The 23857-nt window shown below is 41.3% G+C and overlaps 3 protein-coding genes across 4 annotated transcripts; 1 reads left to right on the top strand and 2 right to left on the bottom strand.

Annotated features, from left to right (window-relative positions):
* Positions 1–454: 454 nt before the first annotated feature.
* LOC103979601 (cyclin-D3-1-like) lies at positions 455–2227 on the bottom strand. The gene is made up of 6 exons (XM_009395773.3): positions 1834–2227; positions 1572–1658; positions 1377–1475; positions 1106–1307; positions 887–1008; positions 455–798 (listed from the first exon to the last, which is right to left on the bottom strand). Exons 1-6 carry the CDS (start codon positions 2149–2151, stop codon positions 565–567), a joined length of 1062 nt encoding a protein of 353 aa, XP_009394048.2. The 5' UTR covers positions 2152–2227; the 3' UTR covers positions 455–564.
* Positions 2228–2620: 393 nt separating this feature from the next.
* On the top strand, positions 2621–8006 carry LOC103979218 (serine--tRNA ligase, chloroplastic/mitochondrial). Of its 2 annotated transcripts, none has more exons than XM_009395284.3 (10): positions 2621–2931; positions 3000–3151; positions 4835–4928; positions 5051–5199; positions 5286–5378; positions 5745–5924; positions 6386–6552; positions 7014–7148; positions 7224–7317; positions 7501–8006. In XM_009395284.3, exons 1-10 carry the CDS (start codon positions 2703–2705, stop codon positions 7786–7788), a joined length of 1581 nt encoding a protein of 526 aa, XP_009393559.2. In that variant the 5' UTR covers positions 2621–2702; the 3' UTR covers positions 7789–8006. The 2 variants fall into 2 exon arrangements, with proteins under 2 accessions (XP_009393559.2, XP_018678300.1); XM_018822755.2 differs by having other exon boundaries at positions 2692–2931; positions 4828–4928.
* An 844-nt stretch (positions 8007–8850) lies between these two features.
* On the bottom strand, positions 8851–20358 carry LOC103979602 (uncharacterized). The gene is made up of 4 exons (XM_065135070.1): positions 20184–20358; positions 18118–19876; positions 9875–10962; positions 8851–9789 (listed from the first exon to the last, which is right to left on the bottom strand). The coding sequence occupies exons 1-4, from the start codon at positions 20237–20239 to the stop codon at positions 8865–8867; spliced, it is 3828 nt and encodes a 1275-aa protein (XP_064991142.1). The 5' UTR covers positions 20240–20358; the 3' UTR covers positions 8851–8864.
* Positions 20359–23857: the final 3499 nt, after the last annotated feature.

Raw genomic sequence — 23857 nt, 5'->3', positions numbered from 1 at the left:
ATCCTTGTCTATATATGTTACAGGATTACTGGGGGGGTCAAACTCATCCAGCTTATTACTTTTTACTGTTTCATCTGATGCACTCTGCAACCTGAAACTTCCAAGGGGTTACCCAACACTTCTCCCCATAAATGTTGTCTTTGTCTGCATGTTGTCACTCCAAGATCTGTGCCAGCCAGTGGGCTCTTCTTTTATAGAGAACCAGTCAAACAGTGGAAGGACATAACAAGGATGCGATGAATGCTGTAGAATCGAGCTTGTTCTTGGTAATTTACTTGCTTTTGGTTCTCGTTTCTGTAGGGTGATTCTCCTTTGATCACAAATGGTAGATTGGTAATGATTCTAAAAAGGAAACAGAATCAAATAAAACCATTTTTTTGCTCCCATAAGATGGTGATTCCCATCTGATTCATGTGGTATGGTTTGAAGTTGTAGATCTGGTCAGATGCATTCATATCAAAAGCAACCTGCTCATTCCAACTTTCTTCTCTGTTAATTTCCAGTCAATACAACAAAGCTTTCGCAAACAAATCAAAATGAGTTGGAAACAAGGTCCTCATCTTCTCATGAAGATGATGATCTGTTTAGTTTCCTCCTCTTGGCAGCTGGAGAGGAAGGATGACAGTTTGCGTGTGACCCAACTGTTATGTCATCACTCTCGTAGCTCACACATGCAGCATCCAGCACACCTATCGGGCTCTTTGGCGCAGTAGAAACTGATGAACCACCTTTCTTATATCTCCTGTTCTTCATCAATGTCATCTCTTGAATCACTTCATTGCACCTCAAGACTCTTTCCTAATCCGTTGTGCAAATTAATTAACTCTTAAAACATAGATTGCATTTGTTAGCTGACGTAATGTATAACACAGATGGATGAACTCACCATATCTACATGATTGCAGCAAGTTAAAGCTTTGCCAACCTCCAGAACTTGGGTCTTCTTCAAGGCAGTCAGTGCCACTGCTGCAGCAATCTCAGAAGGTCTAAACTCAAGGAAATCAATCTCTGCAATTAATTAGCAGTCACATTCATGTTAAGCTTTGTATCCAATCTAAATATCTCTCACACTTTGAAAGATAATGCATTGCTCTTAATCACCGACCTCTAACAGTGCCCAAAATGAGCCCCACAGATCTAGAAACTAATGAGCTATCTGGCACAATTCCATCACTGAACTTGTACAGAAAGTAATCGATGAATGAGAAAGGTGTCACAACTTGCATCCTCCACTTGAGTGTGCTGAGCACTAGAAGCTCCATTCTCTGTACAGTCCTGGCCTCAAACACATACCTTGCTTCACCTATCTGTTTGTCCATCCAAAAGAACACGATCAGTACTAGAAAGTTATAATGATCCAAAGATATATTTTTTACCTGTAAATCCAGAGATGAAAGGACTTCTGTTTCATCCGCCTTGGCAGCAAGAGATAAGCAGGCCACTGATAGCAACTGTGTCATCCAAGCCTTACCTTGCTGTAAATGGAGATGAAAATATAGAACATTAAGAAAGATCGTACTTTTCCTACTACTTAATTAACATTGCTACACATCACAATGAGTTCTTTGTACCGAGTGTTCGTAGGAGGAGAGAAACCGATCCAAGTAATTCACAGATAAATAGGCACTCAGAGGCCCAAATCTGTGATGTGCATGAACCTGCCCATTTAGAGGAAGAAGATGACACAAGTACATCAAATGCAAGGCAAGAAAGAAAAGAATTAAGATAAAGCTGTTGTCAGATTCATTCAACTCATCAGAGAAAGGATGAAACGCAACAAAAGTCTTCTACAGAGATATCAAACCAGGTGAGCAAAGAACAACTCAACCCTACCTTTTGAATCCAGTCAATGGCATCACTTCTGATAGCCAGGTCCAACTGCCCCCTCAGCAACCTCTTAACATAGTCTCCCTGTGGGAGATGCTGCGACTCCCTCTCCACCATCAACGCAACGCAGTCCTCCGACTGCAAGGTAAAATCCGCCGAAATGCCCGCATAAATACCACTCCTCGTGTCAGGAAATCGCCAAAGGTCGCGCCTTGCAGCTTCTCCATGGAAGTCCTGCCCTTCTGTGTCACCCAATCCCAGGACGCCATTGCTGTCCTCTGGGCTGAGGAGGACGGAGGAAGCATATCTGTAGCTAACACCCATTGTTAATGGATCGCAAGGCTGGGGGAGGTTCCTTCCTTGCTTCCAAGATGCTCTCTTTAGAGAGAGAGCGAGAGGGAGAGAGAGAGAGAGGCCTAAAGGGAGGAGCTTCTCATCCGATTGGTGTCCTGTGAAGCGGCTTATATACATGGAGATCCTACAACACGTTCTGCGTGTGAGCAAGAAGAAGGTTTACTCTGACTTGATTAGCCATGCATGGTGTGGCTGCAGATGTGGACATCAATGTATCTGAGTCGCGATGAATGCTTAGATTTATGGATGTCCGTATACGTAACGTACATGGTGTGTATACGTAGGTATGCGGGCAACGGGACCCGTTTCGGTGGGTCCCATATCACTGAGAGACCCTGTTCCTGAAACGTTTCCGGCCGATTCAGCCCTGATTCTACGCACGTGAAGACAAGTGGGAGACGCTAAGGAACCCCATCTTTTAAACCCCTCTCATCCAACCATCCGCGCCGCCCATCCCATCCGCCTCCGTCGGTGCCAGCGGCTTCTGCCTCCTCTCTGTCCCTCCACGGCCCCCCACGGCGATGATATCATGCGGGTGCTTCGGAGGGACAACCTTCCACGGTCTCGCACTCGCTCCCTCTATCTGCCGCTCTCCGTCGATGTTCTCTCCTCTCCGAACCCTAACCCTAACCGTTGCCGCCACGAATCCCCACCACCGCCTCCTCCGCAGGGTGCTCTTTCCTACTATTGTTAGGGCCTTCTCTTCCACCGCCCTCCCCACGGCTCCCATCACGAAGCAAGAAGGAAAAGGTGGCTCCTCTATCAAGTTTTCCCAATTTCCTCTTTGCAATCTCAGTTGAAGCTTTGGTACCCTACAGCTGCTGCAAAGCCGCAGTGGAAGGCCGCCATCGACTTCAAATGGATTAGGGACAACAAGGATGTTGTTGCTGCCAACATAAAGAACAGGAATTCCAATGCCAATTTGGATCTCGTTCTTGAGCTGTACGAGAAGTTCCTAAATCTTCAGAAGGTCAGGCCTTCTTTTAATTTTTCATGCTATATTTCCTTTATATTCATAAAAAAGGTTTTCATTCTTTTAACCTGTAATGGTGCTTCGGAGGGCCCAGGTTGTGCTTTATTATTATGATTTCCCCTTCAACTTCATGGCCATTAGTGTTAGCATGATATGGGCAGAAATTGAATTTTTTCAGTGTGACCACATGGACGAAGTATCTTGGACTTCTCTCACCATGTTTTCCAACTCAATTTAATGATCAATGCATTGTGGTATCAATCGAATTGACAAACAGTGAATATAAGCATACGAAGTGTAGAAGAACAAAAAGAGTAATGGTTATGGTCACAGCCATTGTCATGGTTTTGCGGCAGACTGATGTTCAATAACCTTTCCAGGCAGAATTTTGTGGAATCTGTTAGTTTGGAAGATCACATGAAGTAAGGTGCCCTAAAGGAATTTTGATCTGATCGAGCTCTTTCTAGTATCCCTTTTTTCTTTAAATACTATGTGTGGCGCTATTTTGGCCTTATGTTATTGTCTTTGATCGTTTGTGACATGTAGAACATATCAAATAGCTTTGTCAGATGTATTTGATCGAACCTGTTCATTTGTATTCTTCTGTTCTGCATTAGGAGATATCACTGAATTGGTGAGGAGAGATTAGAGGTTGATGTTTCCATAGGACATGTTGTTGTGCATTTGCACAAGGTCTAGGCTCTTATGTGTGCTAGATTGAACCTTCTGTAGAAATAGTCTATTCCAAAGGAAAACTGACAAAGCCTTTAGAATCAATCTCCTTGGCATTCTTCTGAATCTGCTGGCTCTAATTTTCTACCAGATTGATCTGAAAGCTGTTATTTCCTAATCATACAAAAGAGGAAAAATGTATACTTCTTATAATTTACATTGGATTTAACACTTGTTGTAGTCTTTCACTGCTGGTCTGCTACGTACAGTCTCTTCAGGCCAATCTTTATTTCTGCCAAGAGTCTACCATCTCTGTGATGATTAAGTCAATATGCTTCAGATTTTTTGTTGTGCTTCAATATATTGCTTCTAGATCCTTACTTTGGAACAAGAACTTGTGTGACAGGATACTGCTGCAAGTATATGTTTGTCAATTAATGAACTTGGTAATCATTAGATTGACTGTCCGAACATGCAACTATTTCTTGCTTACTTCCTTTAGTTTTTTCTTCACTGTTCACCATTATTGCTTTGTTTTCCTGTAATGGTATTATATGGACTTACTGATTTCTGTATTCAAAGAGGTGCAAGAGAAATTTTTTGTTAACAAGGCTTCTCCAGGTTGGACTAGAAACACCTGTGATCACAAGTTACTATGTTCTTTATGTTCTGGTGCGTCTCGAGTAGGTTAGATTTTAGTTTGTGTCATTCTGGCTGCCACAACTATTAGGTTACCAAGGATTGAGACGTGTTCCAAATTTTCTTAGTGTAAAATTCAGTGTTACTTAATAAAGCCAAGATGTAATGCATATTCAGTATTTTAACAAAGACAAGATGTAATGCATATTCAATGTTCCATGTCAGTGTCACCACGATACAAGTTCATTAACAGTACATGTTGGACTGCATTACTATATCTAGTAGGCATGCCATGGTGCAATAATGACTAATAATGAGTATAATGATAGCATACAACTTCGATATCTAATTTTCTGTCACAGATGGCAGGAGGTTGAACGGCTTCGAGCTGAAAGAAATGTAGTCGCTAATAAAATGAAAGGGAAGCTAGAGCCATCTGTACGTCAAGCTCTTGTGGAAGAAGGTATGAACTACCTAGTAATACTTTTTTTTCACCCTTGAGACTAGATTGCATACAAACTCTTGTGGGAGATGACGTTTTGTTGATTAGTTCCACCTACATAACTCCATTGATCTTTCCTACAGGAAAAAATTTGAAAGAAGGACTTGTTTCCCTGGAAGAAGATCTAGTTCAACTTACAGATCAGCTTCGACAGGAAGCACAGTGTCTACCAAATATAACACATCCAGATGTTCCTATAGGGGGTGAGGAGAGTTCCATAATCAGAAAGATGGTAGGTTTAGCTCTTGACTCTTTGTTCACATTATTAGCATTTTTTTTAAACTAATACTCTATGTTTTAATTTTCCGAATTGCCTAGGTAAGAAGTCCGTGGGAGTTTAACTTTAACATTAAAGATCATCTTGAGCTAGGAAAGGATCTTGATTTGTTTGATTTTGATGCAGCAGCTGAGGTATTCCTCAACCTAGTGTTTATTGAACTTTCTTTCTATGGTTTTGATGGTGTGATGACTACAATGAGGCATATGTATAGGCAAATAAATTTACAATTATTGGTGCACTTTTTATCTGTATGTCATAGTTACTAAATTAATAAAAAAAATAAATTTATTACCTATATCAAAGAAGTATTAGGTCTTTCGTTTATCTATTCATTGCCAACGCATCCCTTACTGATGGTCACATCTTTTGACAGATAAATTAGGTTTGAGACTCGCTGAAATCTTTTCCACCATGTCTTAGATGAACTTTGCACTTTAATAGCTTTCTTTGACATTTTTGTTTGTGGGTGCATATCATCTATATATATTCTTTTACAGGTCAGTGGTTCAAAGTTTTATTATCTAAAGAATGAAGCAGTCTTATTAGAAATGGGCCTAATTAATTGGGCAATTGCAGAAGTTTCAAAACGGGGATATATACCTCTTATCACACCAGAAATTGTAAGATCATCTGTTGTTGAGAAGTGTGGCTTTCAGCCAAGGGGGCAAAATACACAGGTTGGTGCTTAATTCCTAGTTTGGTATTTATTTTCTTTCTAGATATAATTTAATCATTATCTGTGAAGACCCTTTCGACATAAGTTGAAGATTGGAACATAAAATGAAAATACAGAACTGTCTTGCTGGGACCTACCTAGTCCACGGAACGATTAGGGCACCATGCAGGTTGAAATAATGGTTTAAAAAAACTAATTTCATAGATATCTTGAACAGGAATAAGTAATTAAGTTTGTTTCATTCACAAGGCCATAGCCCCTTCAATTTTGTACTGAATTTACATGAGGTCTGATTGGCAATTGTCGGTTAGTCATTTATAGATCACATGAATTTATCTAGCTTGTTGATGTTCCGAGTTGTGAGAAATTTCTATTGTCTCAAATTTGGGAACACTGATAGGATTCATCACATTGCTCTGTATAAATATCCCATTTGGTGATGTTTATTTTATTTCTTAACAGGTGTATTCTATCGAGAACAATGACCAGTGTCTCATTGGAACAGCAGAAATTCCTGTTGGAGGCATCCATATGGATTCAATTCTTCCTGAATCTGCTTTGCCTTTAAAGTATGTAGCCTACTCACACTGTTTTCGCACTGAAGCTGGTGCTGCAGGAACAGCGACAAGGTTGGTCCATACCTAGTGGCATTCTTTTAGACTATGTTCTCAGATTATCTTTGAGGATTGTACATTTTTGTCAAATCCTTTAGACTTCAAATAAAATGCTTTACTGCTTATTTTAAACTTTAATCAATGAATTTAATGAAATAAAACAGCCACTCACATCTGCCTCTTCTCCTTTGCTCCCCATCTTTTTATTATTATTATTTTTTCCCTCTTTCGATCCCTCCTCCACTAAAATGAAATGAGATGAGACTGAGCTTACCAGTATCTGTTTCATGGTTGAAAAGAAGGGTTTGCCTTCCCAACTACCTTGCTTGACATGGTTTCCTTCAATAAGGTCGGTCGTTTGTAGACTCCATGTTGATGAGGGATATCATTTATGTACCTATTATTGTTGAAGCAAGCTGAAAATTAGTTTCTAAATTATTGATATCTTGCTAATTCAAAGAACCATTCTTGAACAGGGGCCTTTATAGAGTTCACCAGTTCAGCAAAGTTGAGATGTTTATATTCTGTCGTCCTGAGGAAAGTAACTTGTACCATGAAGAACTTATTGCCATTGAGGAAGACCTTTTCAGCTCTCTTGGACTTCATTTCAAGTAGTTGTTTATATTTCTTGGTTTGATGTATGATATAACTATGTATGATGACACTTATTTTGGCATTTATCACAGGACTTTAGATATGGCAACAGGTGACTTGGGTGCACCTGCATATCGTAAGTTTGACGTGGAGGCATGGATGCCAGGATTAGGGCGGTACGGTGAAGTATGTTGATGGCTTATAAATTTTTTTTCCTTGGTATTAGTATTTGCAAGTCATAATAGTCAAGCAAGCTTTTTTCCTATTGGTTTCAACATTGAAAAAACCATCTTTGGCATTGGTAGCTTTGAATACTATTTCACTACTCAGGTCGATATGCTAACTTGCTCTTTGACCTGTGTCTAACAGATATCAAGTGCATCAAACTGCACAGATTACCAAAGCCGGAGGCTGGGCATCCGTTACCGTCCATCATCTGATACGCCAGCAACCTCGAAGAAAGGCAAGGGCAGCAATCTGGCACCCACGCAGTTTGTTCATACCCTTAACGCGACAGCTTGTGCTGTTCCTCGCATGATCATATGTCTTTTAGAGAACTTCCAGCAAGAGGATGGTGCTGTAGTAATTCCGGAGCCGCTGAGGCCTTACATGGGAGGATTAAATGTCATCTCTCCGAAAGCCAAAACAAGTCAATGAGAATCCTTTTGAAGTTGAATTTCTTGCTTCTGTGTATTTTAATTTTATTTACATAGATCGAAGTCTGCAGAATAAGAAATTCATGGCAGCTGAGAACTTATTAGCTTTTTTTTTTTTTTTCTGAAACTCAGCTGACTATTATCTAAATTGACATTTTGAAGTGTCTTTTATTGTTTCAAGGTATTAATATGCACAAGAGGAAGAGATGCCATTGAGAATTCTTTTCGAGTTAAACTTCTTGCTTCTGTCAATTTCATTTACATAGATCAACGTCTGCAGAATGACAGAGAAAGTCATGGCAACTGTGAACTTGTTGGTTTTTTCTGGAACTCAGTCGAATATTATCAAAATTGACTTTTTGAATTGTATTTTATTGTCTCAAGTTGTTGATATGCAAGATGAGAAGAGATGCTTTGAGAATTATGCTTTCTTTCCTTTTAGATTGCTTTTCTTCTTCCGTTTTAACTAGCATCTGTCAGTCTGCAGCTTAATCCAGTTCTCGCCTTGGAAACGAAAGAAGAATCTTTCATTGCCACCATAGGGAGTGTGCATGTTGCATCAGATGTTTCTTTCCTTGAGACCAACTGCATCAGATTTTGCTTTCCTTGCACTGTAGGGAGGACTACACTGGTTCACAAATGCTGTTCCACGATTGAAAACTAAGAATGTTTGATGCTGTGCCACAAACTGTTATGATAAATGCCAACCATCAAAGCAGTCGAAAGAAAGCATGGAGCACAAGAATGGAAATGCATTTACCGTAACCAGTAACCAAAGATTAGGACCACCAAGCATACCCTCCAAAACTATTTGGCATTATATAACTTGTTGCAGGCAGTATTATTAGATTTAGCAATCTGGTTTTGAGATCAAACTATATCAGTGGGTTGAGAGCTCTATTCATCTTCTCCACATGCTAGCTAAAGGAATAACTGGCCAGGAATAACCTAAAAATCAAACCATATCAGTGGGTTATGAGCTCTATTCATCTTCTCCACATGCTAGCAAACAGTAAAAGATTGGTAACAGATTAAAATGCAGGGTTAGAGAAAAATTAGGATGTAAAATAAACTTCTCTAGTTTATTTGATCAAGGCAAGTTACATCATCAACAGGCGACTTTTGCCCGGGAGATACAGACCGTGTCGATGACATCATCATGAGGGACCGAGGATCTCTCGCAAAGAAGCTCTGAGAGTCACCTTCTGAAGCATCAAGCAAGTTAGTTGTATACTCCTTTTGCCTAACCAAGAAGCTGTCTGCAAAATGATTTCCCCATATGTCGTAGGTGAACTCTTTTCGGACGCCATCGTTTTCCTCCATTTTTATGGCTTTATCCTTGCCGCTCTTAGGTCCTGGAGCACGAGCAGATGGTGCAATTGGAGAATTTGAGGCTAAGGCACTAGGAGCAGTGACACAATGAGCAAACCAAACAGATCCTGAAGAATTGACAGAAGGTGACGATGTAGTTTGGTTCCCAGCCGATTTTGCAGTCACTGGAGATTGCTTACGATGCTCCTCAGTTTCCGATACTCTTATTCCTATGACATCTACTGCATCATGTTTCTTCTGCTGTTTCTGTTCTGACGATACTCCAGCAAATAGGGTGATACCACTTTTAGGAGAAAGAGGCCATGCTTGCTTTGGAGTGGAGGCACTGGGGGACAGGGGTGATGATGGTGTAGAATTCCCGCTCTGACTACTAGAAACTTCTAGTTTTGCTGCAAATCCACTTCCGATGGTCCTTCTCTTTCGTCTTCTTCCTTTTTCTTTAACAACTCTTATGGTGAGAGCACCACTTTGCGGCACTTCTAACATATTGTAGTTGTCAAAAACTTCTGCAGGTTTAGCTGTTACTGTCGGTGGCGAGAATGTGATATCCTTCTGATGAATAAAACCTTGCTTCTCTTCTGTCTTCTTAGGGCTGTCAAGCGCAATGTTGTGACATAAATGATACTCATTGACAATTTCAGCCTTACGGTTCTCATCTTCACTATATGATCTGCATATTATGAAAGTCATGAAGCAAATGTAAATATGGACCGATATGTTCCCTCATATAAGAAGAAGAAATTAATCTAACTGACCTGGATATTTTTGCACTACGAAGGTGAGAAGTTTTTCCAGCCTTGCTTGTGGTGTTTGCGCTTTTATCAACCTTGACATAATATTCTTCAGTATCCAAAAAAAAGAAGTGCGGAACAATGCAGATCAACAACAGAATAAGTGTTGAAACAGCAGCAAATACAAGTAAAGATGCTTTCCAATGCACTGTTTGAAAAAAAGTTTTCCTACAAAGGTTGAGCATATAGACAGGAAGGCTTGCTTTCATAGGTACTACAAAGATGCCGGTAGCTAATGCTAGCTCAAGATCCCTGTGAACAACATTTGTAGAAAAGTCTGCTTCGTATGAAATTAGGAGCCTCACTGATTCCCCTGGTTCTAGAGTAAAACCTTTGCATTTCTGTACCCTAAACCCGTCCAGGGCACAATCAGTTCCTGAAATTTGCAGTTTCTTCACCTCAAGAGGAAGTTCACCAATATTTTTTGCATATATCTCCTTGGATAGCCGATGGCTGCATAAAGAACTAGTGTTTTCAATATGGGATAACAATTCTGCAGCGGACATGTTAATTGGCAATTGAAAGTTGAATTCAAGCTTCCTAACAGGTTCAGACCCCTCAAGAAGGATGAGCAAATGTGACCCACCAAGTGCTCGAATAGGTAACCATTCTACACCAGAAAGATTATTCCTTATCAAAGCTGAGCTTCTCCATGTACATCTATTTGAGGGACGAAAGATGACTGGCCCAAACAATGCACTTTCAGAAGGATGTACAAAGGCCTCAGTTATTGCTGAATCTGACGTTGAGAACCCTATTCTAGTTTCTAGAGAATCAATCTTAGTAAACCTACTCGATAATGTATGCTCATATAGTTCATCAGCAGATTTGCACTGATCAATGACCTCTCCTGAGTTAAGCACGAGTTGCATTATAACAGGTTGCTGGCTAGGATTATGTATAGAGATCCATTTAGAGAAATGGCTCCCAACAGGAACCACTGGAAACAACAGCTCATCTTCTTCGAGGACAGAAACCTCAGTTACAGTGCCTTGAGATTTCCAGTTTGTAAGTATCAGCTCATCTGCTTCAGATGCTTCCGGGAGTTTTGGCTGCAAGTAGTAACATACAACCTACTTAAATTACCAGAAAACAATAAGAATAACAAGATATGGCAATACGCCAAGATAATTATATGGCATATAAATGACCACAAAGTTTCATCAGAATTGCTCATGAAGCAAGCCAGATATTTCAGTTTGAGTCTCCAAAAATATTCATAGTCATGCATAATCTATGAATATTGAACTCGTATTTCACTAAAAAAATTCCTTTTAGAAGAATTTTTAATAACTTAGACCTTGATTTGCGATGTAGCAGCCAATCACAAAATGCCAATTTGATCAAACTTTAATTCTTAGTTATATTACAGGCCATGAATCTTGATTAGAAACATATGATTTGTAACAACTATACTTTGGCACATACGTTTTTGCATAACATACTTAACAAACTTTATGGCAACAATGAAGATAAATTACAACCATTGTTGTTACAGGTGTTAGAAAGAACATACTAACAGTCCACTAGAAAAGCACTGAAACCCTGTTATGGTACTTCAATGATCTAGTATATGGTGGAGGTGTGATTCTAGAAGAGCTAGCATAACAAATCAATGCTGAATTGCCACCAAAACAACATAGACTAAAGAATTTAAATATCAATATTTCACTATAAACAATAAAAATGACCATGCTATTCTCAACCACCATTCTAAGCCCTCAAATGGTGTGAAAAGTCTTATAAAATCCCCACAGTAATCCTCAGGAGGCCACACCTGGCACATCAGGGGCAACTATCAAGACCATACTTATTATTACCTTGGAAGTATTTTCGTGAAGTAACTACCTTGAGTAAGATGAATTATTTCTGTTTGCTGTAAAAGAAACATAACTACGATTAGCAGTGCATTACATCTAGTGGTCAGTTATCTTCACCTTAAAGCATAAGTTGTCTAATATTAAAAAAGGCATACTGCTATAGATCCGAACAATACTAGCTTGTAGTACTCATTATGCAATCAAAGATACGCAGACTTACACCATGTATGGATTATTCCAGCAAGTAAATGCAATACATAGTGCATGAAAGGTACAAAAAATAGAGGTAAGGATGGTCAAGATAGAAATAAATATATGGCACCAAGAATCCATCACGTAGACAAAACACTAATAATAACACTCACTGAGAGGTGAAACATTTAATAAAAAGAACCAATTGTTGCATCCTAGTTGTTCCAATTTCTGAACATCCTTTTCTTTTATTTGTTGTGCTTGCTTCAAGAAAGAGGTAAGAGATGGTGGGGTTCTTTTTATTGACACATTCTTGTCTTCCACTTTTCTATATTTCTCTTAGTGATTCAACATTTCTATTATCTTTGCCACTTGCCAAACATTACATTTACAACAACAATATACAACTCTTAAATTCATATTCAGCCCCTGGAAGCTGATAATTTGTGCATCTTTTGTTTACTTAAAATATTATTCAAATATTATATAATACTAGATAGGTCGTCAAATGTGTACTTTGTTGCCTAATTTTACTACTTAAGATTGCATATCATAGAACCGATTTCTATAAATTTAAACCTAATTAGCCACATATTTTTCAGCATATGGCCTAGAAGCTATGCAGATACCTATATGCCAACATAGCACAGCCTCTTCCTGGAGCATTTAGTATAGATGTAAACTGAAGTCACCCCTCAATCTTAGTTACATTTGTTAACAGTGGTGTACTGTCACGGACAAACTTCTAAACAAGGTGTTTGATGTAATGCTTATATTTGTCCGTGTCTGTTGGCATGTTCATGCCTTGTATAGCATGTAAAGGGGCGGCCGAAGGCTTAATAGTCCAATTTTAGTTGGGTTGGTGGCCTCTTTAGGCTTGTAAATAAAGGTTGTGTCATGTGGACACGTGCGAGAGCTTTTCGGTCTGTAATGGACCATTTTACCCTTTGTTGTGCCACTGTTCAGAGCTTGTAAAGTCTGTCCTAAGGGACAATGGGAGGCTTCGGGGAGGCTGACCTTTGCGGACGGACGCGCGAGGGTGCCGCACGACTTAGGCAAAACCAGCTAAGTTCGTGTCATATGGTATCAGAGCGGGACAAACACTCATAAAAACACTTGACATGCAAACGTGGGGGACCTAGCTGGGCTGCGTTGAGGGCAGTCAGCACACGCGCGACCGTTTGAGGGAAAACGGGCATGGAGATGTAGGGAAAAGAGTCGCTCAGAGGAGCGGGCATCTGATCTTGGCATTCAGAGGAATGGCCAACCTTTCGCGCAAGAGGCACCACTAGAACAGGCAAGCTTGGAAGAATTTGGAGCGCACAAAGGTTGGGATGGCTGAGTTTGAGCTACGGCTCAACGTTGACAACTTTACTTGATGGTGCTCAAGGCAAGCGAGGAGCTTGGCAAAGGACGAGACCATGCAAAGTGGAATGAGTTGCTCAGCGACCGAAGGAGTTGTGCAAAGCTCACAGAGGTGAGGGGAATTGCTAACTCGAAGAATTCGGTACTCATGCATGGGCTTGTATGCGGACGATGGATTATTCGTGGCCATCCCAAGGCGGTCGAGACTCGGCGCCATGGAGCATTGAAACTTTCTCTTCGACATGCGAAGGATACGTCCGGAGGAGGCTGAAGTGTGCAACGAGTTCAGCATGTTGCTAGGCCTTGAGGGGTGCAGTGGTGGCTGTATTGACGTGGAGGCGCAATCTAGCAAGTGCGTTTGCAGGAGGCAGAACAATGCACAGTTTGTTCAGCAGATCGGAGTAGTCCAAGGGGATGGTGGTCTCCGAAACGAAGAGAGATGTTGCTCCAATGGGATAGTTATCCAGGAGGGATAAGTCTCGGCTCTCCAGAGGGAGAATCATGTGAGACGGACCTCACATGTTGAGGAGGAGTACCTCAACAAACAACAACTCCACGAAGCTCGATGGACTGAGCAAGCGGCGAGGAGTCGTCGCATGATCTCGCTTGAGAGAATGCATTGGTGGATGCATTGCGAGATCAAGTGGGGGAGCGACCTGAAGCAACTTAAATGAAGGCACACTTAAAGTCGATATGGAGATCGGACTCAAAGGGAGGGCTGACCCGTGGAATGGTGGGCGTGAGGGCCACCATCGACTCAATGCAAAAACGAGGAGCGGAGCAACTTGGGTGTAACTTGGCGAAGTACCCAAGCCGCATGAAGGGAGCCAGCATAGAAGTTGGAACATGGAGCAGAGGCACAGCGCTTTCCCTAGACAGAGGTCAAGGACATGAACTCTTGCAGAGGCAGGAGTAGAATCATGCTGTTCCATGGGTCCTTCATTCTGACAGAGCAGACTCATCTTGCATGGTGCCAAAGACGAAGGGAGCTTCGGGGCACATGCACCTTATCTCGGAGGAGCATTCGATGGAGGAACTAAGGCGACTCAATTTGCGGAGGCGAAGTTGGGTACAGAAGGCCTTAGCACGGGGCAAGAGGACGCAGAGGCGGGTACTCTTGAAGAATATGCCACAGTGTTGCCATTCGAGTTGCTATGAAGGAAGCGGTGCGCAGCGGAGTTTGTGCTGGTAGGGGCAGAGGCCCAGGATCCAGACAATGGTGCACTAATTGCAGCGAAGTCGGGGGACTTCGGGAGCTACTAGGCGACGGACTGTCCTAGAGCGGTGCTTCATCTAGGTGTGACCTAAGAGTGGGTGGATGAAGGTCGATTGCCAAAGGAGCGAACAAAATCGAAGGTGGAGGAGACCCTGCGATGTATTGGCAGAGGCCACACATGGAGGGTTCACAATTCGAGTTTATTCCACAAGGATCAGAATGCAATGGAGATGTCACCAGGAGGCGACATGGTGCAGCGGATCGTGGTGGAACAGTTCGTAGCAATGCGACACACACGACATAGTCCCGTGAGGGATGAGATCATATGGAGGTATGATCGGGAGCTACTGGGAGCTCCACTTCGGTGAACAACACGACGGCAAGAAGGGCTATGGATTCAAGGAGTGAAGGCCATGGTACCGCAGAGGCGGGTCTTTCGGGCGTGCATCGAATTTTGCATCGGATGAAAACCTTGGTCATCAGCATATGGGGGTTGTGTTCCACTAAGGGAAAAGTTCGAATGCAAGTACCAGTGAGTTCCATGGGAGGGACTTGATCATGCAGAGGTATGATCGAAGCAGCTGGAGAGTTGGACTGCTCCAGAGTTCATATTCGCTTAAGGGAGCCCGGCAAGTCAGAGGACAAGGCCGAGTAAGCGAACGTTGCTACCAAGGAAGCTAAGGAGAACAGAATTGGTGCAAACCCTACAACATGATGGCAGAGGCCATGCATGAGAGTTGCAGTCTGTCTTTCCATCGACCAAACAGTCTGCTTGGAGAACACAGAGGTGTTGAAGTAGGGGGTCGAAAGGGGCGAGGAAGCGACGACGAGTCCAGAGGGACCTAGCTACCCAAAATCAAGCAATCAGTTAGAATGGAGGTGGACTCGGAGGAGTGTCACGGAGGCATATCTACTGATTGTGAAGAAAAGGGATGGAGATGCGAGGCGACGGATAGTAGTGCCATGGGCATGGCAGCGCCATGGTACCGCAGAGGCGGGACTTCCGTGAAGGTCATTGATCCCTTGCTCTCATGGAGGGAGAGCGCTTGGTCGTGAAAGGGGCCGAGGAGGTGGAGAATGTAGAAGCAATTTTCTCAACAAGTTTCTCATCAAGATAGCCGTAAGTGAAGGACTTCGGGTCATGCAAGAGTGCACGACCAAGGAACGAAGCAAGCAGTACGTGGTACTGTACCTTTGCTACTCAGTGGAGTAGGCGGCAGGGTTGATGGAGAAGACGGTACAATCCCAGAGGCGACCTCATCTATCAGAGAATTACTCCAAGTTGGGGTGAAAACTTCCTGCATTCCAGAAGTTCAATGGCATTGAGAAGGTGAATCACAGTAGCTAACTCAATGCAAAGAATGCAAACACTTCAAGTGCTTCAGAAGTGTGAGCAAAGAGCAGGCGAAGGCCAGTAACCAGCTCGATGCATGAAGTACAACCTCGAGGAGGCGGGCGAAGTCAAGTAACCTTTGCCTTCTCAACTCTTAAGAGAATGGGCGAAACCGAGTACCCCAATTCTCTTATCTATCCAGCAGAGGAGCTATGCACAAGTTCAAAGACCCTTCGAAGAGAATGGAAGATAATAATTGTCAAATCCTCACCAACGGTGATCAGTGCTACTGAGAGTAGATTGTCCGCTTCATTTCCCAACGAAATGCCAATCGAAAGCGGAAGTGATGCGAACCTACTTGGATGTGACAACTAACTGAAAGAAGAGTCATGAGCAGATGTTGTGGAGGAAGGACCCAAAACTTCAGAAGTTTGCGAGGCGATGCTCGTTAAAGCTCCAACAAGCATCCACCCAGTTCAAGCAGCATGTGGAATTTTTGAGAGACTGGCGCAGTAAGGATGGTCTTTTCCTTCATTTTGGTGGATCCGCAGGAATCAATGAGGATCAACACAACTCAGCCAACCCCACACCAGAGTCAGAGTCATTGGCGAGTTGAAGCAGCATGGCGGATCAAAGGTTCGACTACTCAGAAACAGCAGCGGAGAGAAGTTGGGAGCCAGGAGACGCATTGCAGCTGGAGCAGAAGATTGAAGACTCAGCAAAGGCGAAGAGTTGCAGTGTTCACAAAGGCTTCGACGAGGACGTCGAAGGGATAAGTGGGGGAGAATGTCACGGACAAACTTCTAAACAAGGTGTTTGATGTAATGCTTATATATGTCCGTGTCTGTTGGCATGTTCATGCCTTGTATAGCATGTAAAGGGGCGGCCGAAGGCTTAATAGTCCCATTTTAGTTGGGTTGGTGGCCTCTTTAGGCTTGTAAATAAAGGTTGTGTCATGTGGACACGTGCGAGAGCTTTTCGGTCTGTAATGGACCATTTTACCCTTTGTTGTGCCACTGTTCAGAGATTGTAAAGTCTGTTTGTATTTTGCATTGTCTATAAAGTGTTTTTCGGACATGTCTGCTTGTGGATCCCGATTGAGGCGTTCTTTTTAACCCGTTCTCTCTTTGGTTGGTCCTAAGGGACAATGGGAGGCTTCGGGGAGGCTGACCTTTGCGGACGGACGCGCGAGGGTGCCGCACGACTTAGGCAAAACCAGTTAAGTTCGTGTCAGTACGGAACATGACAAGGAGAAGTTGTTGACAGCTTTAAATTTCTTCACAAACTAATTTGACATCAAAAGAGATATATTTAAGAGAGGATAAAGTAAAGTTGACCTTAAGTGATTATTGATAACAGACGATTTGTATAACCCTGATTATCATCCATATGTCATGCAGAACATGAAGAAAAAAGATAGTGTCAAATTGCAACAACAGAAGCAGGCAAATAATCAGGATGGCATAAGATAATGACATGGATTAGGGTGGTAATGATCTGTTCCTGCTATTGGCAAGAACATTGAAAGATTAAATGAAGAAAAATTCAAAATTTTGATAGTAATTTTTTCCAACATAATCATGAGCATATCTGTCATGGAAAAATGACTCAAAATGGTCAAAATGAAAGTGGAGTAATGACAGTCTATGCTAAGTCTCATTAATGAGTTATAATAAGGTGAAATATGCAAACAAATTTGAGAAAAGCCTATTGTGCTCAAATGAACTCTTGGTAAATAGAAAATAGTTACTGATTTAACAAAGAAAGAAAATAGGGAACGGCTAGGGCATTAGAACAGGAAGAACTGTATTACGTTATTTATTGAAAAAGAGTCTTTATGCTTAAAATAAACTGCGATTTGGATTGTAATTACAAAATAAAACACTTTCCTGAATATGAACAAGATAGTACAAACTACAAAGAGAACCAATGACATGAAGGAAATTGCCGCATTAGAAACAGAGACATGCATGTACTCAAAACTATATGACACCTCAAGTACAAGAAATCCAAAGTGTCTGTGCAATGGTCCTTAAGAAAGAAAAGTGTAATGATGATTGTCAAAGAGAGTAAGAAAGAGTAAGGACATAAATTAATCAATAAATAAGGAACAAGATTTCTGACGAATAACCTATGTGAAAAAACATCCACAAGCAGAAAATGATATATGAGAAGGAACAAAAGGTACAAAATTGATTGAGAATTGCAGATAACCTTAATTTTCTGTTGAAAAAGACAAAAGAACAGTCCCACGAGACCCCCAAAGAAAAAACCATATTACCTTCATGGCAAAGGATGCATCAGCAAGGCTTTGTAAAGATCCTATTCTTGCATTTGTATATTTTTCCTCTTCATCATGTGATAGCCCACTAATATATGAGCCATCTGTCACAATTATGCCTGAGCCATGATCACTATTAGAATTGGCATAAACCACGTCTAGGCATGGAATCTTGATCACTGGATTGGCAGTATCATTTGTCACTATTAGTAATTTACATTCCATATTTTCAGTAGGCATATTAGGCACATTTTTCTGTGGAATAACGAGACTAGAATAACTAACCAAAGCTATTTTCGTTAAAGTTCTGGGAAAAAGCAATAACCCTTCCTTATATCTAACTTTGAAGAACTTTGAGCTCCTTGTAGTCTCACTAACGTTAATCAAACTAAGTAGGTCCTCTCCATCATTTCTCAAAGAGATGATAACAGTCTCCCTCTTGTTGCAGGTCTCAAGAGACTCAATATCTAAAGAAATTGAACCATTTAAATAACTAAAATTTGTGTTACCATGCACTTCTAACTCCAAAGGAAGAACAACTGCATTCATTCTATCTTTGGTGGAACTCCACATTTTTAAACAGATAGCTCCAAAAATCTTTCCTTCTGTATAAGGCCACAATCTCATCTCTAATATTGGCTCGGTCTTGTGAGCAGATAGATCCCACTGCTTCTGCGGTCTAATATCCAGCCATCTCAAAACCAATTTACTATTCTCCACTCTGAACAATTTGTTATCAGTGAGAAAATAGTCAAGCTCAGTTGATGACTGCTGCAATGCATCCATTTGACAAACAACATGCACAGATTGGTCTGTTTGTCCAGCTAATGAAACCCATGCACTCACTTCCTCCACGTGAAGGACATCATCCAAGGGATTATAAATCGACAAGTTCCTAATCAGACTTTTACCGGAAGGAATGCTAATTCCTACTAAAGGCTCTATCTTGTAGGGGGACTCAACAGCTACTCCTCTAGCTTGAATTATGAAACCCCCAAGACTCGTCTGGAGAACTAGATGTGCTGATGATGAACCCACCCATCTTGGCAAGAAAATGAAGGCAATCGAAGCAGACTCACCCGGCGCCAATTGCAGCTTCTCGAAATTATAAGCATAGTACTGGGGATCAGTACTAAAGGGACCGTAAACATCCAAAACACCATTCTTGTATGCGTTCTTCACAGTCAAGAACGCCATCGAAGGGGTGTACAGACTATTTTCCCCCCAATCTAAAAAAGGAGGACTTATCTCCACAGTCACAGATGAAGAGCCATTGAAAAGGCCCGAATAGATATGTTTGTCATGGTCGTCGAGGCCAGCAGTCATCATACTCAGCGTCCTAATCCAAACATCAGGAACAAGAGGTGCCATACACGAGGCAACATCATCCCCACCGCTATTCTTCCCACCGGAGCTCAGCCCGCCGTCGATGCCACCCGTGGTGTCCACCAGACGGCAATAAACGGCACCTCCACTGACCATCTTGTAAGCTGCAACACTTCCCGATCGCCACTCCGAGCTCGCGCAGCCCTCCCGAGCATCAAAACCAGGTTCTTTGCAGCTGTCCTCTTTCAGAGACCCAAAACCCCTTAGGGTGGAAGGAAAGCAAAAGGAAGTAGAACCGGAGCAGATATCCCGAAGCGAACCATCCACGCAAGAACCAGAAGCAACCGATACGCTGAACACAGTCGACAAGCAAAGAACCAAAACGAACCCACCAAGAGACGGACGAAGCCCCTTCCGCCGCCGCAACGATCGCCTGAAAAGGGAAAAGACAGCCAAAAGGATTATCGCAACCATCGGCATCCAAAAAAGTACCAAATTTGACGGTGAAATCCACGCCAAGAAGAAAAGAAGAGGAAAAACGCAATCTTTTGGGTGGTTTGGAGCTTTCGAGAGGGCCCAACTCTATCCAAAAGAAGAAGAGATGGATGATTCAAGAATAAGCAAAAGAGCAACATATTAGCTATCGGGATATGGAGAAGAAGGAGAGAGGGGGAAAGGTTACAGAAACTGAGCTGGAGTAGGAGGGAGGGAGGGAGGGAGGTGAGGTGAGGTGAGTGTACCGTGAGGGGGAGGGGACGTAAGCAGCAGCGTGTGCCGTCGATCGGTGATGCATCATGATGGGGTGAGAGGCATACGGCGACCCTGCGGCGTCCGGCCGCTTCCGGTCGGCGGAGAGAAAGATGAGGCGGACGAGGAGGAGGGAGACTTCGAGGAGATGGCCGAAGCGAATAAGAATCCACCCTTTTAACGAGTATTTTTATTGCATGTCAAAATGACACTCGTGTCCCTCCACGCAGTGGACACGTGAGTATCACGTGCGAATGGGTGGGTGGAAATTTGAATTGCGTTGGCTTTGCGCTTTAATAAAAGAAGAAAAATAAATATAATGGAAAAAAGCTTAGCGATAGGGACTGAGATAACTTAAATTTCATGGTTATAACTTATAGAAATAAATATAAAATATTATCCAAGTGATATTGATTTTCTTATGAACTATGTTAAATAAAATAAAAAGTATAAAACATATGGGAAATAGAAATTTGGTTATGGGGGCCTTTTTGGATCCAAGAAAAAGGTGTATTAATATGAAGAATTTGCTGTCTTATAATAAGCAAAAGCTTGAAGGTTTGGTAGTGGATAGGGGGATGAGGGTAGGAAAACCTCCTTATTGTTTTAGGACTGTCGTCTATTAGGACCTGTGATGTCATCTTAGCAAGCATTTAGTTGAACATTAAACAAAACTAATTAGATATGAAAAGCTTGAACCAATCGGGATGATAATTTCTCTTAATTTGGTATTAAATCATAAGACCATAAATTTCACACGTGTTGACTTTATGCATCATAAGTGTCACTATAACACTATAAGAAAAAGCTTAGGTCTCCAAAGTGACATTTGAAGCGCAGGTGGAATCTTATATTTAAGTTTCTTAAAACCTTATATCCAAAAATTTAATGCATCATATAGAGTTGAATTAATTTTAATTTTTTATATTATGCAAAGATATTTATATTAAATTTAAATTTATTTTGCCAAAACAAAAGGGGGTGTCCAATTTTGACTTTTCACCATGTGCAGTGGACTGATGGAAGTCAGCCGGCTTCGTCGGACGCTGGCAGTCTGGCGGCGGTGTCACGGCCAACACAATCGTTAACCTACCGTTGACGGCACATATCACCTTCACTAAAAAATCCGAGTTATTTTCATTCAAATATTTCACTTAATTTTAAACTCATAGAATATATATATATATATATATATATATATATATATATATTATCGGTCGTTATTCGATCAGTGTGATGGAGGTGGCGCCCGCCGTCAGAGCGGCTCCGTTAGGTCACCTGACATGTTCCCCAGATAGAGGGTCCCATTGCTGGTGCACGTATAGATGGTCGGAGGAAGGGACCCGCACGAGGTGAGGTTTCCTGTTGGCTTGCGGCGGGACGGGGCCCAGGGGATCGGGTGGGGCTGCGCTCTGCCATCTGAGGTACTCGAGTAACCCGTCCAATGGTTTCAGTGGGGAAAGGACCCCATCACGAACGCAAGGGGACCCGCGACCACATGTTGACTTCCTCGCTTTCGGACGGACGGTTCCCACCACCCGCGCTTTTGGACGAACCAATAAATGCTTCCCAAACAGTCCCACCATATTTTTCGCCGTTCTGGATTTTTCCTTTATCCAATTCATTCATATTATATATAAACTACCTATCTATTTTACATCTTTTTTTCCTTATTAAAAAATAAGGAAAAAAAAGATGTTACAAACCCTATAATGTAGTGTGAAAATATTATAAACATAATGTTGTTACAATATTTTTTTATTGCATTATAACTTTTTTCTGCTATTGTTGAGAACAATATAAAACTAGTAGTTGTTCCTATGGATTGATCGATAAGAAATAAAATATTTAAATATTAGGGAAAAAAAAAGTGAATTTTGGAAATGAGGAATACGTATTGGGGAAAACTCAAAAAAGAAAAGACTTCTTTCAAGAATTTACTTCATTAACAAACAGGGAGGATGACTACCCACACAAATAATAATTGACCCAAGTGGATTCTGATATGTGACACTTGAAGACTACATTAGAAAATTCAAGTGGATTTGCGTCACTGGGATTAATCTGTTGTCATGTTGCCCATTCATTCGTATTCTAATTTGTGCCATTTTGACATTGTGTATTGCAGTCCATTTGTGCTATGATTAAAAGAAAGAAACCCAAATTCCTTCATAAAAAAAGAAAGAAAAATCTCAATTTGTAAGCGTTCAATCTTATACGAGCGGCAGAATAACAATAAATAGAGATGACAGAGTGCAATGACACAGTAGGTATATATATATGGAAGTCATCAAGCCACACCAGTCATGTTCTTTGACCGATAAGAGAGACATATTTGATTGACAAAAACACCTACGTCCTCCTTCGATTCAGTCCCTGTCCACAGAAAGGTTTAATTTATGTCCCTTTCCTTAAGAGACTTAGCTTAATAAAATCCACCATACAACTGAGTTCTGTGTCATCAAGGAAAACATAGTTCCGTCCGACAAACTTCTCACTCAAAGAGGGAGAGAACAAAGAACAATTTCTAGTGCTCATGGATTGATACAAAGGTTGGACACAAGAACACTTACAAAGCTTGGAACTAAATCTCTTAATTCGATAACCATAAATTCCAAAAACTTAAATTATTAGGAAAGGATTCAATATATCGGATTAGGCTTACTAAATGCACATTTGGGTATTTATAAGCTGGAGTTTGAGCCAGACATAAGGGCCCAATATGTTTATAAACTTCAACATTTGCAATAATTAGTTCCAATTCCAGGCAAAATCACAAGTTAATACGATGATAATCCAGGCAATTGACAAGTAAAATCAGCTACACATTGAAATTGTTCAGCTGTCAAAGTAACCACATTTAATTGATACAAACTCTTGTCAATTCAAAATGATAAGTTTTAAGTCAAAAAGTTATTACACTAAACAGGCAAGTCAATAATGTGGCTGCTTGAGTTTGCTAATCTTTCAAAGGATTTGCAGTTGAGATGCTCTGGACTCGAGTAACTAATCATGGAAAATGACCTAACTATTCGACCACAAGGAGTCCTTTCAACATCAAGTTCAGCAGCTTGGCTTATCTTTTATGAATCAACCATGTACCATCATTTATTTCTTTCACAACAATAATCCTTGTCCTAACACATGTTAAGCATATACTTTCACACAAAACCAAGCTAGTCATAATTTTGACAAATCTTATACTTGGGGAAATTCTAGTTCAAACTTGTTAGTTTAAGCACCATATAATAAGGCTTTTGACTGACTCACCACCTACCATTGACCAATACAATTATGTTGGATTCTTTCTGAATCAGCAACAAAGTATCTCTTATTTCACTTGCTGTTGGTTGCCATATAATGCAGAAGCCCCATAGGATACTGCATACATGCTTGGGCAGTAGCCCTCAATATATATGCCATTCCACTTTCTGCCATGTTGAGCTGTTGATGGGCAGCAACAGCATCAATAGATCAGATGGATTGGTCTGTCAGCACACCCAATTTGGATGAAGGATAAAACCTTCCAGGTTTTTGCTACACCAACTTACTAATCAGGCAAAAGCACAATCTCATGGGCAGCAACAGCATCAATAGATCAGATGAATTGGTCTGTCACCACCCCCAATTTGGATGCAGGATAAAACCTTCCAGGTTTTTGCTACAC

Source organism: Musa acuminata, chromosome BXJ1-3, assembly GCF_036884655.1.
Source record: "Musa acuminata AAA Group cultivar baxijiao chromosome BXJ1-3, Cavendish_Baxijiao_AAA, whole genome shotgun sequence".
Taxonomy (NCBI): domain Eukaryota; kingdom Viridiplantae; phylum Streptophyta; class Magnoliopsida; order Zingiberales; family Musaceae; genus Musa; species Musa acuminata.
Note: the sequence above shows the minus strand (reverse complement) of the source record. Positions and strands in the feature narration are given on the sequence as shown.